The sequence below is a fragment of the Hylobates moloch genome, unplaced genomic scaffold (genome assembly GCF_009828535.3).
Source record: "Hylobates moloch isolate HMO894 unplaced genomic scaffold, HMol_V3 SCAFFOLD_23, whole genome shotgun sequence".
Classification (NCBI taxonomy): domain Eukaryota; kingdom Metazoa; phylum Chordata; class Mammalia; order Primates; family Hylobatidae; genus Hylobates; species Hylobates moloch.
Genome location: NW_026652298.1, coordinates 1,130,413 through 1,147,787, shown reverse-complemented (window position 1 = coordinate 1,147,787; position 17,375 = coordinate 1,130,413). Strand labels below are relative to the sequence as shown.

Genomic DNA, 17,375 nt, shown 5'->3' with positions numbered 1-17,375 from the left:
TCATAGCTGAGAGCTAAGGGGCTTCCAACCAACTTTGATCCAACTATTGAAACCCAAACTTGCAAACTCGACCTTAACTACTCACAATACAATATCACTCCTACTGCGTGTCAGTTTACCCCAAATCACATGCAATCCTTACTTTCAGACATTTGAATAGCTTGTTTGTAAACATAAAAGAGGGACCCTGAATCATTGTGTTTATTTATTTATCTATGCCAAATGTTTATTAGTGAAATAGTCCTGAAGATATAATTCTACATATGGCGCTTTGATTTCACATAATATTTAAGAAAAAGACAAAACACATAGCATTAGACATATAATTCAAAGACCACCATACAACCTTTATCTTTTTTTTTACTTCAGCAAACAAAAAATGTCAAATGACATGAAAAGTGGCAAGTCTTCCGACAATAAATAATAAATTACTTTATAATTTTTGCAATGCAAGAGCAAACAAAAAAAGTTTCCTTTTTTTTCCTTTTTATTTCCATAGAGAGAGAAAACAGTCATTTTAACCAATAACTATACACATCTTTGGGGGAAAAGTTCTTGGACAGACACAAGTCAAACACAATCCCGAGACGCTTGTGGCAAAATAGAGGTAACCTTGTTGCAATGCTTTATAAGTTGGTTTTTAAATCTGAATTCAAAAACCTTTAAAGTCGCTTCAGACTTCTTGATAAAGGATGGATCTCAAAAAAAGGGGGGAGGGGGCAAAGTAAAAAATAAACCAGCTACAGGACAGGCCAAGAGACCCAGGATTTCAATTAACCCCTTGTTAGAGTCAACTTTAAACATATCAAACCAATGCAGCTCCACCTTCCTGAAAGGACTCTTTCAGCCAAGGAGGCCAGTCTCTCTTCCTGCGCTTTTTTTGCTGGAGCTCCTGTTTGGCAAGGCAATGACCAATATAGAAACAGCACCATTCAGATTAGGATGGACTAGAAAATTTTCTATTTTTGTTTTTCTCTAGATGTGCAGTGAAATGAAAATGCTTTTTTTGAGATCCTTGAATATAAATCCTCTACGTTTTAAAAACGTCTTTTTTTTCAGTCCTTCTAAGATCATTGAATAGCATATACTGGGTTTTGCGTTTTGTTTGTTGTTTAATTCTAGTAAAATCCCATGATTGTCTTCACAGTGTTGCTACCATATCACCTTGTCATTAAAACAGACTTCGTGCATTTCATGGAGCATTCATTTCTTGATTCAGTTTTCATTGACTGGGTCGTTAAATACTTTTGTTTCAGAGTTCAACATTATAATTTCCCACTTTCTCCAACAGGGAAAAAAAAATACAGAATGAATGTTCCTCACGCCTCAATAGGACTGGCTACCATGCTGTTAGGTGTATCTGGAAGCTGAGAGGACATTGATGCTACTTCACTGCCAGTGGAATTAGAACCCGGTCCTCCTTCTGAAAAATTGACCTGCATAGAAGGTTGAAAAATAAATAAAGGACGCTGGAATAGTATTCATAAAAAGATTACAAACTCATCATATTGTGTATGTAGAAATGTTTGTGTAGATAGATATGTAAAGATATTCACATAGATAACTGAATTTTAACAGGCTTAGAGAAAGCCTAGAGGAGAAAAACTTGAGAAGAAATCCTCTCACTTTCCCATCTTCCAAAAGATCTCTGTTTTAACTGAAACTGAAGTCCCAACATTATGTTGCATTAAATTATTTAAGAACAAATGTGTTTCCCACCGTAAAAGGGCATCACGACTCTACTATGCATGCCTGAAATAAAATTATCCTTCTGGCTACATGTTGCCCTGGGAGTAGGCGAGCTCTTGGTCTCTAGGCATCAAAGACTCTCTTCTTCAGTTGGAAAATCCGTAACAGGCTCAGATCCTTTGACAGGAGATTGAGAGGAGGCTCCACAGAACAAAGATTAACTCCTCAGCAGGCTCACAGCTTGGGCATTCTTCCTTGTTGGTCCTGCTGCCTCCTGGCCTTTCTCTCTTTCTCTCTTTAAATCAGGCTCTTCCTTCCAAAATGAGACCCATATATTATGACATCATCCCATTCTGACTCCTTCTTTTAACCCTAATATCTGACTCCTTCTTAAATATCTGACTCCTTCTTTTAACCTAAACGCATTGTACTGCTGTTGTAAACCTTCTCTAACCATGCCCACTCCTGCCTCAGCTTCCCTTCCACTGCTCTCATCTGACACTAAAGTTTCAGAAAGTGCAAACATTCGGCTGCCCTGAACCTTCCCCTTACATTCCTCCTGTGATTCAGGATTCGCTCAAACAACTCAACAGATTAATGATCTTAGAATAATTTTTTTTTCCTAGTTATAGAGCCTACATTTCTTTCTACAGTAAATTTTTCCAATATGAGATTAAGGGACTTCTAGCCTCTGCACCCACTTAGCATTTGCAAACACAAGCCTGGGGCCAAGCCCTTTTAACCACTTGCCTCTGGCCAATTACCTAACTGTTGACATTGAGAAAGCAAATGCCCTCCAGGTAAATATGAGGGTAAAAAGCTAACCTCAACCGAAGCTTCATTTCCAAAAAAGGGAACAAGGTTTCAGGATAGATCTTTACATTTTATAAAACAAGATTCTATAAGGCTGATTACTCTTTTAAAAAAAAAAATCATCTATATAATTATAGCTTATTACAAAGGACATATATTTATTGTTCTTATTTATCTTGACCCCTTAAGCCTTTTGTAGGCAAAAAGTGAATTAATTTTCTCCTCACTGGATGTGGAAAACATGTTAAGGTTTTCACAGATTAAACACTTTACTTCTGATTGGTAGAGCTCATGTCCCTTTTGCTATACATGGTACACACTGTGTATCACTATGACATTTGAACTCATACACTTGAAAACGTTTAAACGGTCCTACATTTTAGATTAAGACATTCCCAGCAAGGGATACTGTAACAAAAAGTATTCATCTATTTGAATAATCTTTATTAATATATTTGAAAACTGTACCCAGACACATGCCTGCTGTTTATTGATAACAACACTGATTGTGTATTATAGCATTGATTATATACTACAATCACCTTGATTTGGGTCCTTATATATCCCATTCTCTAGATGCTCAGGAAGGATAAACTTACTAATTGCTGATTGAAATGCCAAGACGATTTCCTGAAGTCCTTGACAACTCTAAAATTCTAAGATGTATGATTCTCCAACACTGTACATCTTCTGGCACATGCTACCTAGAGTTAGGTGTTAGGTACCTTGAAATTAATCCTTCAAAGAAGGCCTGATTGATAGAAAATTCAACCTATATGGTCAAATTATGCAGTCTCATTACAAAAAAAAAAAAAAAAAAGATGCCAAGAGGTTCGTTTTCCTTGCATTTGTCTCCCTTCTCTTCATTACCCACCTCCTTGGTTTCTCCCCAACCCTGAGCCCAAGAAGGAACCCTCCCCACTGTATCTTTCAGTGTGTGACAGTTAAACCAGAGTCCCCTGTTGGGAATTCAGCCTCTTCTATCTGGGAGCTGACACTTACCAGTTGCTGAAAAGCAGGCTGATCTATGTCACTCTGCAAGGCGAAGTCGCTCAGTACTTTCCAAGGTGGCTGGTAACTTTGTACCTCCACTGGGTTAGCCTGTAAGCCACCGTCGTGTCTCTCTGGACTGGCAGCCACCATGGGAGTTCCTGTCATCCCCTGGATATTCTGTGAATAGGCCCCCCAACCAATCCCAACATGTTAATGAGCAAATGCCCTCCCTCCGTTGTCTGCACAGGCTAAGCAAATATACCCTGGTATTATCTTATCTATATAGTGGTCTTTATTGACACAGTTAATCTGCCGTACCTATGGATATTAGCTAGCATTCAATTTGTTTTATTGTGTTTTGTTTTTCTGCCTCTGTGGGCTGGACTATTAGGGTCTGCATGGACCTTATTAAACCAAATTCTACTTTGATTTTCTTCTTCCCCCTTACCTTCACAGCTCAGCCCAGTTCCTCCCCACTGCCTTCTCAGGCCATAGCTTCCCAGAACTAAAAAGCTGAAGTAAGCAGGGCTTCCCTTCAGCCTCTAGACAGGGGGGTTTTCTGGGCAGTTTCAGTTAGCTGCAGATTTTTTCCAAGCCGTTCTCCTCAAGGAAGAGCCAGCCCCCCACTCCATCCCCCCAGAGCGTTTGGGTCTGGTTCCTATTGTGCTATTATGCACTAACGAACTCAGAAAGTGCCCTGGCCCAGTCTTGACCAGCCTGCCAAGTTTAATGACAGCAGATTTTATGGCATTTAAAAATAAGGCCAAAGCAGTAAAAAAAAAAAAAAAAAAAAACACAGAAAGAAAGAAAGAAAAAGAAAAAAAAGAAAGAAAAGAAACTCCAGCTTAACTTCACCAGGAGACCTGCAGAGTGGGTGCTTCCCTGGGCCCAAGCTAACAGTGGATACTGGTGCAAGGGGCCTGGTGCCTCTGTGGAGGCCTGGGCTTCACTTGGAGCAGAGGGTGATCTGGGCATGCGGGTCACCTTGGGGGAACTCGCCAGCCTGAAGGCGCAGCAACTTAGAAGTGCGGTGCGCCCTGGGGGCTCACAGGGTGATCTGCCCACGGAACCCCTGGATGTAGGCAGGAATCCAAGGTATTATCCCTCCCTCTTCTGTATGTGAGGAACTGACGATCTGAATGTTGGCAAAACCCGGGCCGAACCTCGTTGCCCCCTGCCCTCAGAGGGGAGGACGGCGTTTCTCCGTTTCACGGGTACAGGCGAGGTGGAAGGGCATGAGCCCACCCACGAGGTTGGGACCTGGATGTCGCTCCCCCGAGCACAGAGCCTCCAAGCTTCCCCGCCCTCGGCTGGCGGCCGGCGCCGGGTAGCCTCTCCCCCGGGGCATGGGTGGGGGTGGGGATGAGGGGCAGCCCCGGCCAAACTCCTGCCCAGGAGCAGGATCAAAAACCGCGTGCGATCCTGGGTACCAGGAACGCACCTCGCACACTGCGTCTCCTTCCCCCTTGCATTCCCTGCCCGGCCCCGGAGCCACTCACAGTTTTGTCATTGGGCTGCTGCTGCTGGAGTTGCTTCATCATGATGCTTCGCTTCTTGTCCTTGCACCGCTTGTTTTGAAACCAGACCCGGATCACACGGGGACTGAGGCCCGTCATCTCTACCAGTTGCTCCTTCATGAGCGCATCCGGCCGCGGGTTTGCGGCGTAGCAGGTCCGCAAGGTGTGCAGCTGCTTCTCATTCAGCACAGTCCGCACGCGGGTGGTCTTCTCCGGCTGCTTGTGGACGTGGGGCCGCAGGGCCGGCTGCCTGGCGGAGATGGGCTCCGCTGCGGGGCAAGGAGCGCCGTGAGCGCTGGGCTGGCGGCTCGTTTGCCGGCCCGCCCGCCCGCGTTCGCTCGCTCGCTCGCTCGCCCGCTCGCCCGCTCGCCAGCCCGCCCGCTCACTTGCTCACCCGCCCGCCCGAGATACTCAGGACAATGGCTAGGGTTTGCAGCCTCAGCACACAAAGCAGGGGGCGGCAGAGGTGGGGGCGAAGAGGGTGAAACGGAGAATAAAATCTTCCTCTCTAATCTGCAGAGGTCAATGCTGAGTAATCCCGGCCCGAAACGCAGCACCCGCCCCTCCTCGTGTCAACAAAGTGTTAGCCAAGGGAAGCAGGTCTCAAAGTCTGTCCCCCTGTTCACAGCAGGGGTGGCATTTTTCAGCATGTTTCTCCTCCGTTCTCACCTTTCCTTGTGCCCAGACTGGGCCCCAGTTACACTGATTACCACCCTCTCCAGCATCAGAATTTTCTCTTGGGCCAAGGCCACAGAGGGTACCAGGGAAAGGAACGCAGAGCACTTCAGTGACAGCCATAAATACTACACCAGCAGGGACTTCTGCAAGGGGAAGGTCGAGAACTCTGCCAGAACGCCTTGAACTTCAGTCCGAGAGGACAATCATGTCAAGGGGCTGAAGAAATTCGCTATTTCTGCCATATGTCCAATCCTTGCTCTTTCTTAGTATTAAATCTAAGGTAACACATGGATGTTCCTGAGACGGGCTGACCCCAAGCAGTGGAAAACGGAAACTCTGTTGAACTGCCTAGGCTGTAGATAAACGGTGGCTGGGAGATGTCCCCTGCCTCCCTCCCGGTATTTTAGCTTCCTCTGTGCTTCCCCACAAGCAGAGTGCAGGCTCCACTGAAGAGGAGCACCACCCCTGGCCTTGCCCCAGTGCAAACTAGTCACAAATCCCCCTGAACAGAATTCTTAGAGCTGCCAGAAGGCAGAAGGGTAAGGGAGCGCTATAGTTTCCTCACCTTCAGTGTTTAGTGGGAATTAATACTTTAAAACTGCAAAGGGGTAGATCTATTCATGGCAGGAAGTCAGGTTTGGAAACACTGTCCATCTTCTTACCCACGGCTTTGGTCCTGGCAAACCTTGCTGTGTTTCCACTCCTCTTCCTTGGGAATGAGTCCTCTTATCTACATGATACAAATCCTGCACCTTCTACAACCCCCTAGGGTCAGGTCAACACCTATGGGGTCAATTTAGACCTACAACCATGGGCCTGAAGATGAAATTCTCACCAAATCATATAGAATGAATGATTTAAAGCAGCAGGCTCCCTTTAAAAGGCAATTACTGCAGATTAGCTTGTGGACAGTTTTATATTACAACTCTGTGCAATGGCCTGCAGTTTTTAAAATTGTATCTTTTCAGTCCTGTTCTCTCACAAAAAGATAAAAAATTAAAAAATTTTTTCGAGTGTGAAGCAACTCACAAGGAAAAAGGATTTGGGAGACTAAATGACTTCAGGCCACCTAAGCTTCCTTCATTGGGTTAAAGGATGAAGCTCCAGGGACCCGGGGCTCCGCCCCTTTAATTAGGCAGCAGGAGAATACCTGGCTGGGAGCTGAAGCCCGTTTTCAGCAAGCCAAGGTTTGGAGGCCAGAACGAACTGGAAGTAATATTTGGGCGTGTGTATACACGTGTACACAAGTGGTGTACATTTATGTGTAACCACATAGAGACACACAGACGGTGTAGATGTGCTCGGGGAATCAAGGGAGACAGTGAGTGCATTGAACCTTGCTGCAAAGGAGCAGAGCACAGCGCAAATTGCATACAGAACACTTAACTGCAGGCAAACACTACGACCACCCCTGTAGCTACCATGGTTGTTGTGGCCACTGGCACACAGGCTGGCTGAACCTGGCGCCTGCCTACCCGAGCCGGGCAGAGGAGTACCTGCCATTTGCAGTGGCCGCGCTGGATGCAGGGGACTGAGCGGGTCGCCAGCGCCCAGACTGGCCCTCTCCACCACATCGTGGTCTGCTCGGCAGAAGAGACCGTCCTCCCGAAGCGCAAATTCGTCCCCAGGGATGAGCTGGCGGCTGCAGGCCACACAGCGGAAACACTCGATGTGATACACCTTGGAGCGGGCACGCATCACGAAGTCGTTCTTGCTGAAGCCGATGCTGCACTTGGCGCATTTGATCCCGTACAACCTGTGCGGGGGAGGGGGGGCGGAGGCGGCCCAGAGCGGGTAGAGAAGTACAGGAAGAGGGGGTCACTTCAGGCGGGCACTTCCCTGGCCCAAGATCCCGGGCAAGACGCCCCAAGGAAACAGCATTTCCAAACAGAAGATGGGAACAGAAGGACAGAAACGAAACCCTGCTCTCTCCCTCCCTGTCTCTCTTCCTTCCCCCATCTCTCTTTTCCCCTTCCTCCCTCCTGCCTTTCTTTTACTCCCGTTTCCTTTCCGATGAACCTCTGTCTCAGTCGGTAACTCTTAGTTCAAAACACCTAGCTTGTACCACAGAAAATGTATTGATGGATTCCAAACTCGGGCTGCTGCTCTAGCAATCAGTCCCAGTGTTGATCTTGCAGATCTTAGCAGGAAGGAATCCAGAAAGACTCTGATGGCCACCGACACCCACACTTTCACTTCCCTATCCCCCAATTTCTGCTGCTAGAAATGTCTAAAACTGCAACAAAAAGTCCTCCTTCCAAGAAAAAAGGAGGTAGGAGAAGGGGATTGTCACCCCACTCGGTTTGCAAACACTCACAAATAAACAAGCAGAATAACAAAATGAAACCTCTGCGAGTTTCCACATCTCCTTTTGCACAAGTACTTTCCAGTCTTTCTCCAACTAAAGATTTTCTTCAGGCAGCAATGTTAACAGAAAATTTCCTCTCCATTCTTCTTTGTATTATTATTTTTTTAAAAAAATCTGCGTCTTGTTCCCTCAATCTTTTTCAAGTTGCTGAATCATCTACCTCTATTTCAATTTTCTTGAAAACCATGACCAGAATAAAAAAATGCAAAGACCCACTTCTAAGGTCTTTCTCACTGCTGGCCTTTCTTACCAAGGGACAATCTTTATAGGTTCCATCTAGGCTGCACTTCCCTGGCCCCTTCTCCATCTTTCAGGAATAACAGAAGCTGGGGCATTCCTACCAACAGAAAGAATGGGAGAGGAAAAGATCCACATAACAGGAGGATGCACCCTGCTTCTCCAAGGAGAGATGTGGAAATCTAAGTGTCCAGTCTGTTCTGCTTTTACAACTACAAGATTACACACACACACACACACACACACAGAGTTGAGAGAGAGTGAAGAGAAGGTAGAAATGATTAGGTACTTCTACAAATGTGTGTATCCAGAATTAGGCACATGCAAGCCTGTGTGCAACTCAGCAAAACACTATTTCCATAGGAGTAAAGACAATCCTGAAGTGGGCTCTCCTTCTCCGGAATCTTGCGTTCACACACCGATCTAGTAAACAATGAAAGCGCTCACTTGTCAGAGGTTAGAAGGTGGATTCAAAAGTTTTCCTCCCTCCGCCTACTCAGTGTGAGATCTTCCATTTCATAGGGTGAAGACTTGACTTTGGCGGTGACCAAACAATTTAGAAAATCCCTCCCCCTTCCTGTACCCCGACTTCCCTTACTTCCTTTCACTCCCTCTCCAAAGTATTAACCTCCCCCAACCGGGTTAATTTTATCTACCACGATTACACTCTCTGTGTCATGATTTTTTAAAAAGAAGAAAAAACTGCTGGATACTAAGTGAGCCCCAGCAAACTGTGACTGTATATTAAATCTTAACTAAACTTTCATAAAAGTTCTCAAGCTCCAGAAATCATTTGCCTTACAACAGCTAATTAATTACTTGTTAATAGCCACCGGACATTTAAAAAGTGGTATTTTTCTATTATTTAACATAATAATGATGGTGATGTCTCTTCTGTTTGTTAATAAAACGAATACAATTTTCCTAGAGACTCTACTGGCTTTCTAAGGCAGAAAACAAAGTTTCTGATATATACACAAAAGTCAGAGAAAACTTGAGATTAGCGAAACGTGATGCGGAATAAATTGGAGGAAAAAAAAAAAAAAAACTCTCCAAAACAACAAAACCAAACTCAGAAAGTTCCTGTGTTGTTTCAGTCTTGTCAATTTGGACAATTCGCTCATTTTATCAGTTACCAGATTTTAATGTGAGAAAGGAAGCTGTTCAATTATCTAAATATACCAATTGTTCGTAGACAGATGATGGGCAATTTGATCTGCTCTAATTCATCAGCTCAGATAAGAAAAGAAAGAAGAGACAGTTAGATGTCACCAAAGGGTTAATATTTAAAAAGATTAAGTTTCCGGTGTTTTTTTCAAGGAATATTTAGGTTGGTTTTAAATTTTTCTCAGAAGGAGGTCTTACCCCAAAAATAAAAGGAGCAATACCTGTACTCGCTCTTTCAAAGTACATCTCTAAACATGCTTTGGTCAAACTTTTATTTCACCTATTGCATTGATGCCACCAAAGAATTTGTAAGCTACTAATTTTAAAAAGGACTAAACAAACAGAACACTGCACTATACAATAAAAATCAACCCTCTTTTAAGGTTAAAAACTCAAACTTCTCCATCTTTTTAAAATTTTGTTTTGCAAGGGGGAGGGTGAAAGAGGAAAACAATTTATGCATCATAAACTCCAAGAGTAATTAAACAAGCCTCAATACCCGGGAATTATGAATACCACTGTCAAGGGTTTTTGTTTTTCTCAACTAAAGAATGAAATGAACAGCATAGCTTGATTTTTGTAACACATGTACAGGGTAATTTTGGCTTGTATGACTCCACTGAGGCAAACTTCACAAAAAAGACAAAGCCACACCAAATAATACATAAAGAGTGGGGAGAGTCAGGGAAATCTCACAAAATTAAGGAAGAAGTGTAAATTCCATACCTGATATAATCTCTTTTACAGTAGGTTTTCCCATCCCTAACAAAGCATGTACAGCTCTCGTCCAAATACTGATTACACTCCGCACATTTCAAACATGCCGCATGCCATTCCAAATCCGGAGAAACCCTCAGAATATACTGATCGTGAATCTGATTGCCGCAACCAACACATAGGGAAATCAGACGTTTTTCTGAAATGAAAATAAATACATGATTGACTAACCGTTTACTTCCTACAGAGATAAACACACTTTTAGTGTCGTTCTCTTACAGGGCGTACTCTGGGAGGTTTTTTTTTTTTTCTTTCTTTTTTTTTTTTTTTTTTAAGTATTATTGCACTTTGGGATGGTAATTGAAATGTGCCATCAAAACCTTGACTCGTTTTTAAAAGGAGGTGGAATATATGTAAAATGCAGATTGGAATAGTCTACATTTGTACGCCTAGCACGCAATAAAACCGCTCATTTTGTATTTCTTTTCCCCCCTCCTTCCTCTTTGCTATAATCATTGGGAAAGATTATGGATAAGTCAAGTCAAAGAAAAGGTTTTGACTAGAAGCGTTAAGTGAACGCAGGGATGTCTATATTTTCCATGAAGCACGCTCTTAAATAGCACACAGGACTGGATATTGTTAGCAAGAGCAGGCATAAATACAGTTGTCACTCGTTCTCTTTTGCAAGTCTAATGCTAATTCACATCTCTGGGTATTGACTGTGCAGGCAGACCTTTGCAACATAATAACCTTCTCGGAGAGCTCAGGCTTCCCCAGGAGGAAATCACCGCTTAGCATCAGAAAGCTAGGGTTTTGGAGGGTACATAGGCGAATTCAAACACAAGGTACAATCAGTTTCCCGAAGATAAGAACCGACAGTAAGCATGCAGGCGTGGCGGCAACAAGAAAAAGCCACCTTTTCTCTTTCTCCAGGCAATGACTCCAACTCCAAAGAGCCCTTGGCACCTCAGCCGGTGCCTGAGAGAGAACCCCGCACAAGAACAGCACACCGAGCCCCACAAGGTAAAATAGTCTCTTACTTTTTGGTGGATCTCCCATGTCTCCCATATCTGTGAGAGGGAGTAATGTCCACAGTGAAATGGTGGTTGTACAGTTGGTGAACAGCCCACAGAGAGGATGCTGGAGCTGTGGCTAAGTGGGAAATAGTGGCCCCTGGGGTTGCCAAAGCTGAAAGAGCCGCTGCTCGGCTGCGCCGCGCCCTCGCGGATCTGGGAGTCCAATTTAAGCTGGCGGAGTTGGCGGAGCGGAGGCGCTGCGGCGGCGGCGGACTCGGCGCGGCTCGGGCACCTCTCTTCCTTATCTCTTACTCAAACTTCTCTGCTCCAACTCAGCTCCATCGCCATTGGTCTGACGCAGCGCGCGGGGACGTCAGGCGAGCGCAGCGCCCATTGGCTGCAGGGCGCGCGGCGCAGCTGTTCTGATTATCATATTTCAGCCTCGCCGCCGCTGTGCGCCACTGACCGCTCGGCGAGCCCGCGGGAGAGGATTAGGGCTCCCGAGGCAACTTGCTCCGGGCTCAGGCCGTTCTCCCCCGATGCTCGGGCTGCCGGGCTGCTCTGGCTCTGGCCTCCCTCTCCTCCTCCTCCTCCTCTTCCTCCTCCTCCTCCTGCCCCCACCCGCGTTCCTTCCCGGCCGCGCCGCCTGCGCCCTCGCCTCCTGTGGCGCTGCTCCTCCGCCCTGCACTCCTGGGGTCCCCGCAGTCCGGCTGGCCGCGTTGCGCGCGGGGCTCACTTTCTGCCGCCGGTGGCGAGTGGCTGGTGGGTAGGTCTACCTGTTGACGAGGTCCCTCCCGGGCTCTAGGAAAAGGGGGGAACTTGGAGCAGGCCGTTTAGCTTTGTTTGGTCCCCACGCCGTGGCGCACATCCCCGGGGCCTGGCCTGCCTTGGCGGCTCGGGAGGGCGAGTTCCCTCCAGAACTGGCTGCGCTCGGCGCGCTAGGGGAAGAAGAATCGGGAATGGGATGATTAAACCCAGAGGAAGTCTTTCCTGCCTGCTACACCATTACTCCGTCTCCCCCGACCTCAGATATCTGAAAACGTTGGGCGGGAGGAAAGGGGCGCTTCTTGCTGTTGGGACAATCAGGTTGGAACGCACTGGTAAAACGAAGCTGACTCCGCGGACTTTTTGTCTTTCAGACCCGCGAGGTCTGCTTTTCAGTTTAACTCTAGAATTGAAGCTCACTAACCCGAAGCCAAAGAGCGAAATGATCTTTCAGTAGTCTAAAAGTTTGTAAGGTTTTTATATACTGTTCAATTCTTCTCACTGCTGGTCTCCTGCCCTTTGTTTTTAAGCAACTTGTGCAACTAGCTGTGGTGTTTTGATAATTATAAGGACAAGTCTCCATGACTCTGGAGATTTCTAAAAAATGCATTAGTGTAAGGGCGCGAGTAGGGAGGGATTTATTACAGAACAGTGAAAGACCTATTTCACGTCCCCAGGCTTTGATATATAATAATTTTCTCTCGAGAAGCTACTTGGAGAGAGAAGACTGTTGGGTGCAACTCGCCGGTAACCTTCTTCAATCATTCTTACATGTTCCCATCATCTCTTAACAGTCTCCCAAAGACAGTTACAGGAAGGCCACGAAGAACCCCCTCGCTTCCCCCAAAGCTTGTAAAAAGCTATTTCTTATCTAATGGGACTGCCAGTTTTATCTAAAAAGGCCTACAGACACAAACCATAGAAGGCTTAATTTCGGTGTCTTGTTGCCGTGAGAAGACCCGGTGTGTTAGGAAACTCCTTTCTTTATATCTTTCGCAAAATCTAACCCTTGATAAGAGCTGTAAATCCTGGCCGGCCGTATTGGCTGGGCTTGAACGGGTAATGCCTGTCCAAAGCGGAAAGGGAATCTAAGATGCGTAAGTTTCCTCCTGACCTCGCTGAGGCTTTCTTCCCCAGGAACTAGTTTTGATTTTTTTTTCTCAAGGAGAATTTCAAATTGGATCTCTCTTCCCTTCCATTTTTATTATAAGTTGTTTTGGAGCGCGTGTATGAAAGCGAAAGTTGGATAGACCTAGGTTGATAAGTTTACCAGTTGTGTGGTGTTTGTTTTTTTTTTTTTGATATGTTTCTAGTCTCTGGTATTAGATGTATGGAGCCTTTTGTCAAGCTGCTTTTGCAAAGCTGATGCTGATAATCTCAACACGAAGCAAATCTTCCTAGTTTTCGAGTGTGTTTCCCATATAAATAAACATGTTGACCCTAGTAAAAAAAAAAAAAAAAAGATACCACCACAATGCCAGAAAATAGAGTTTTACCCAGTTATATTCCATCATGCCACTTTTATAAGATGGAATTAAACACCAGAAGCTACCAGAAGCCTGATGACTTATATTTGAGATCCACAAAGCACCCTCACTATCCATCCTCCTTCAAACCAGCCCCCACCTCCCACCCACAGTGTGGTATTTTAACTCCCTAAACCAATAAGCTATTACAAAGAATTACTGCAGATGATAGCAATTCCAAGTAGAAAAGCTTGCATGTGGCTTAGGGGAAACCTTTAGTAATAATAGGCAATTTCACCTTAATGGTGAAGACAACATTTTCCTCTTTTCATTCTGCACCATTGTTGTAAACAAGTATTTTCTTAATAAGTTCCTAAACTGATAGAAGCAAGACGCATGGTGAAGATACCTGCGTTAAAAGGAGACGTTTGAGGGACCCCACCATGATGGACATGCTCTGAAGTTCGGTGCATGTGTCATGCCACATTTTGCATTAAAATCCAAGTTAGAATAGCAGGCTTTGTAGTTTTACTTTACCTTGAAGTTCTAAATTGATCATGGATTATTCTCATTTCCTCAGCTGATTGCTATATGTGGATTTACTGCATCAACTATATCTGTAAAATTTTGTATACATAAAGCTGATTAGCAATTTATCCGTAATACTTGATCACAGGAGCGACCTCTTGTGTTCAAAGGGGGGATTAGACCCTCTCCTCTCAAAAATGGACTCGTTTTGACCTTTGTATATTGTTAGGTCAAAAATATATCCTTGAAAACGGCAATAGTGTGAATCTCTGGTTTGATTCCTTTACTGAGAAAATGAGGAGTATGAGTAGTTATTAAGTATAGTCCCCATCACCTCCAGGCTGCCTCAATATATCTGACAGTGTCTTTCAATATAAAAGGGATACTGAAATTAAGTTCCTTTGGAGTCTGTGGCATCTGCCCATGTGCCCTTGTATACACCTTCTAAAATGTGGCTGTTACACCCAACCTCCTGATGGGCTCTTAGACCTGTGTTTTTGTGTACTGTTGCTTTCTCTGCTTTAATTACCATTTAAACATTCCACATCAAACAATGTCAGATACAGATTCCTGAACAAACATCGTGCTCTCAAGCTACATTTCAAAAATCTAAATAGGTTTTAATTGCAATTGAAAGGTAAAATTACACATTCAGCATTTATCTCCCAATAACCTCTGTCAGATATAAATGAATTTTAAGTTGGTTCTTTGGGAAATCACAAACAGTAAGACATCTTATTCCTTCTCATCTAACCACGACTGGGAAGGGAAGAGGGGCTTTGATCAGCTTTCCAATGGAGGTAGAAATTTGGGAATTTATTTCCAGGGGGATGATGCTATATGTTTAGCTCACATCAGAATCAGGTTTGAAAGAGTAGAATAACAGTTACACTGCCAGTTTCACTGAGTAAGGTATTCAGATGAAAACATATGTATAGCTGAAGGATTTATATTTTCTGATGTCCACATCATGTAATTTGGGGGCCAAAATGCAACAGGAACATTTTATTTACCTCTAAAAATGGATGTTGAGTAGATGCGTATGTATCCCCTTTCCCCTGTTTTTATCTTTTCTGTGTAGTCTCTAATCACGTAGAATAAGGCTATATAAATCCTCAGTATCTTTAATCATGTCCAAGGGTCAGATAAAATTATGTGCGTTTAAAGGGAGTTACGATTAACCATTTATATTCCACCGCGAACGGGGTGTGGGTGTTTAGAACCAATTTGCCTGTCTTCCCGTTGGTGGTGGTGGCTTATTGAGGAACAATCAAGAGAATCTGTGCTCTAATTTCAGAGAAATGGAAGAGATACCACTGGGTATGAAATGATTCTCTCTTTTTCTTTCCTTTTACTTAAAAAAATACTAAGCAATGATAATAAAGGCAGCTGTTAACAACAACAACAAACCTTTAGTTGTAATTCTTATTCTGATGCCTAGGACGCCTGCTGCGATTGTGGTTTTGTTGAGTGTCAATTGCTTTATTAACCAGTTAAAACAGTCTGGGTGAATTAGCAAGAATTTTCTCTGCACGCAGAGCTTCCTAGCCTTACTTTCTGAGTTCAGGTAGTTGTTTCTGACACCAGCTTTCCTGGTATTTCTTGGCAGACGACAGGCCAGAAGGCACCGTTCTTGTGCGGTCTGTTGCTCGGTTCTCAGCCGAGATAGAATTTCATGCTCCCGGCATCGAGGCAGCTCCGAAGCCACAAACCTCAGTTCAGTCCTGAGCATGCGAAGGTCCGCAGCTGATTGCAGGGAGGCGTTCGGCCAAGCGAGGACGGAAATTTGTATTCCCCCTTTAAAATTGTGCTTCTGAAAGTATTTACTGTGACTTACCAAAGCGGCTGGCAGTGTCAAGTGCAACCTTTTTCTTGCTTCCCCCTGCCCCCTAGAACTCCTAAGTGACCAGGAACAGACGATTTTTAACCGAGTTCTGCTGCGTGGAGCCCAGGTTGGTGCTAGTGAGTGCAGTGTGCTGACCCAAGTGGTGGTGGCCCAAGGACGCGCTGACCCGTACATTTAGCAAAGCTTTCATTAAATATATCAGATTCTCGCTGAAGTGGTTGCAGTCCGGAGAGTGAAACAGCTATCTCTCAAGTCCTGACCGGTTCAGCTGAAATCTACATTTGCACTGAATCTACCAAAACACCCACGGGTCTGCCCGAGATCTCGGGAAACCCGGAGCAAGTTACCTCCATCTATTGATCATTCTTTCTGAAAGGACGGACACCATTTCCCCCACTGCAATCCTGTCCAACGGGCAGCTCTGAGTTTAGCTTTAGCGCCAAAGGGTCGATTTCCCCCACCCGCTGGAGATTTACTGGGGACGAGCGGGGGAGGGGAGGCGAAGGTACCTTGGAGGAGGTCAAGTGGGGGAGGAGGAGGAGCAGCAGAAAATTACCAGCCAAGCAGGGGAAGGAGTTGGAAGCCCGGAAATCTACCAGGATGCCTCAAGTAACCTTCCTTTAAGTCTCAGAAATTCAGCCCTCGAAAAGCAGCCTCATAAGGTGTCCTGGGAAGGAGTCCTCCGGTGGGCTACGGAGGTGATGTCAAGAGTTACAGCTACTTTATGAATTAAACTGATGGCTAAGGCACGTCGGGACAGTTTAGTGTAAGCTGAATGGTGCGTGGACGGGGGCTCCTTTTAAAGAAAGGTGGGCAATCATTGGTGGCATCTACCAGTATATTCTGCACGTAACAGTAGTTTGGAAGCTGAAGAAAAACCCCTCAAATCCCAGTAAATGCCCAGTCAGTTCGAGAGAGATTTTAGGGACAATTTGGAAGGTCGCTGTCTGCTCCAACTCCGCAGAGATGAACAAGAGTGTGAACTCTGGCGCGGGTGTGTTTAGAATTATCTACGACTTCAGCTCCATGCTGTTAAAACTCATCAATTCTTTGTGACTTCACGTGGAGAGAAGAAATTGCCCTGCCTCCCTACCTGCTAAATGCTGACTGAGAAAAGGGGCCCAGGAGACGACCCCTTTCAGAAAGAACGTCACTTCATCAACTCGACTGAGTTATTAACTTGCTCCCCGAAAGGTCAACAACGCCTTCCCTTCTCAGCCACACCGCGCGGAGATCAATCGCTTTACCCCAGGTAGCCTCTTGTTCAGGGCTCAGGAACTCCTGTCTTAAGGTCTTTCTGGGGCTCAGAAGCTCTGCTATATGTTCTTTCCAAGAACCCCACCTGTCTGCTTTCAAGCACACACGGCGCTAGAAATTTAGCCTAGTCCCTGAGTCCAGGGATGAGAGAAGAGCTAAACAATGAGACCCCAACCGTCCCCTTGGCCCCCTGCCCCGCCGTTTTGCAATTTGCCAACCTTCTAGCTAGGCAGCCCCCTAAGTCTCAGTGTTGCAAATGAAAGGGAATTTTTCTATTTCATCTTCTTATTGACCGAAGCAGAAAAATTGAACCGAATC

General features: G+C 45.0%; 1 protein-coding gene across 1 annotated transcript; it reads right to left on the bottom strand.

The window, feature by feature from the left end:
- Positions 1 to 200: 200 nt before the first annotated feature.
- Positions 201 to 11,471, bottom strand: ISL1 (ISL LIM homeobox 1). Its single transcript, XM_032144685.2, has 6 exons — positions 11,220 to 11,471; positions 10,189 to 10,378; positions 7,187 to 7,446; positions 4,995 to 5,281; positions 3,505 to 3,672; positions 201 to 1,436 (listed from the first exon to the last, which is right to left on the bottom strand). Exons 1-6 carry the CDS (start codon positions 11,245 to 11,247, stop codon positions 1,320 to 1,322), a joined length of 1,050 nt encoding a protein of 349 aa, XP_032000576.1. The 5' UTR covers positions 11,248 to 11,471; the 3' UTR covers positions 201 to 1,319.
- Positions 11,472 to 17,375: the final 5,904 nt, after the last annotated feature.

Bases quoted from the DNA above. Each gene is read 5' to 3' on its own strand.
- ISL1 (XM_032144685.2), bottom strand. From the start codon at position 11,247: ATGGGAGACATGGGAGATCCACCAAAAA. The intron at 5,282-7,186 runs GTACTCCTCTGC...CTTGCCCCGCAG, and splicing joins GCGGCCACTGCAAATGGCAG to CGGAGCCCATCTCCGCCAGG. The intron at 1,437-3,504 runs GTAAGTGTCAGC...CCTTCTATGCAG, and splicing joins AGCCTGCTTTTCAGCAACTG to GTCAATTTTTCAGAAGGAGG.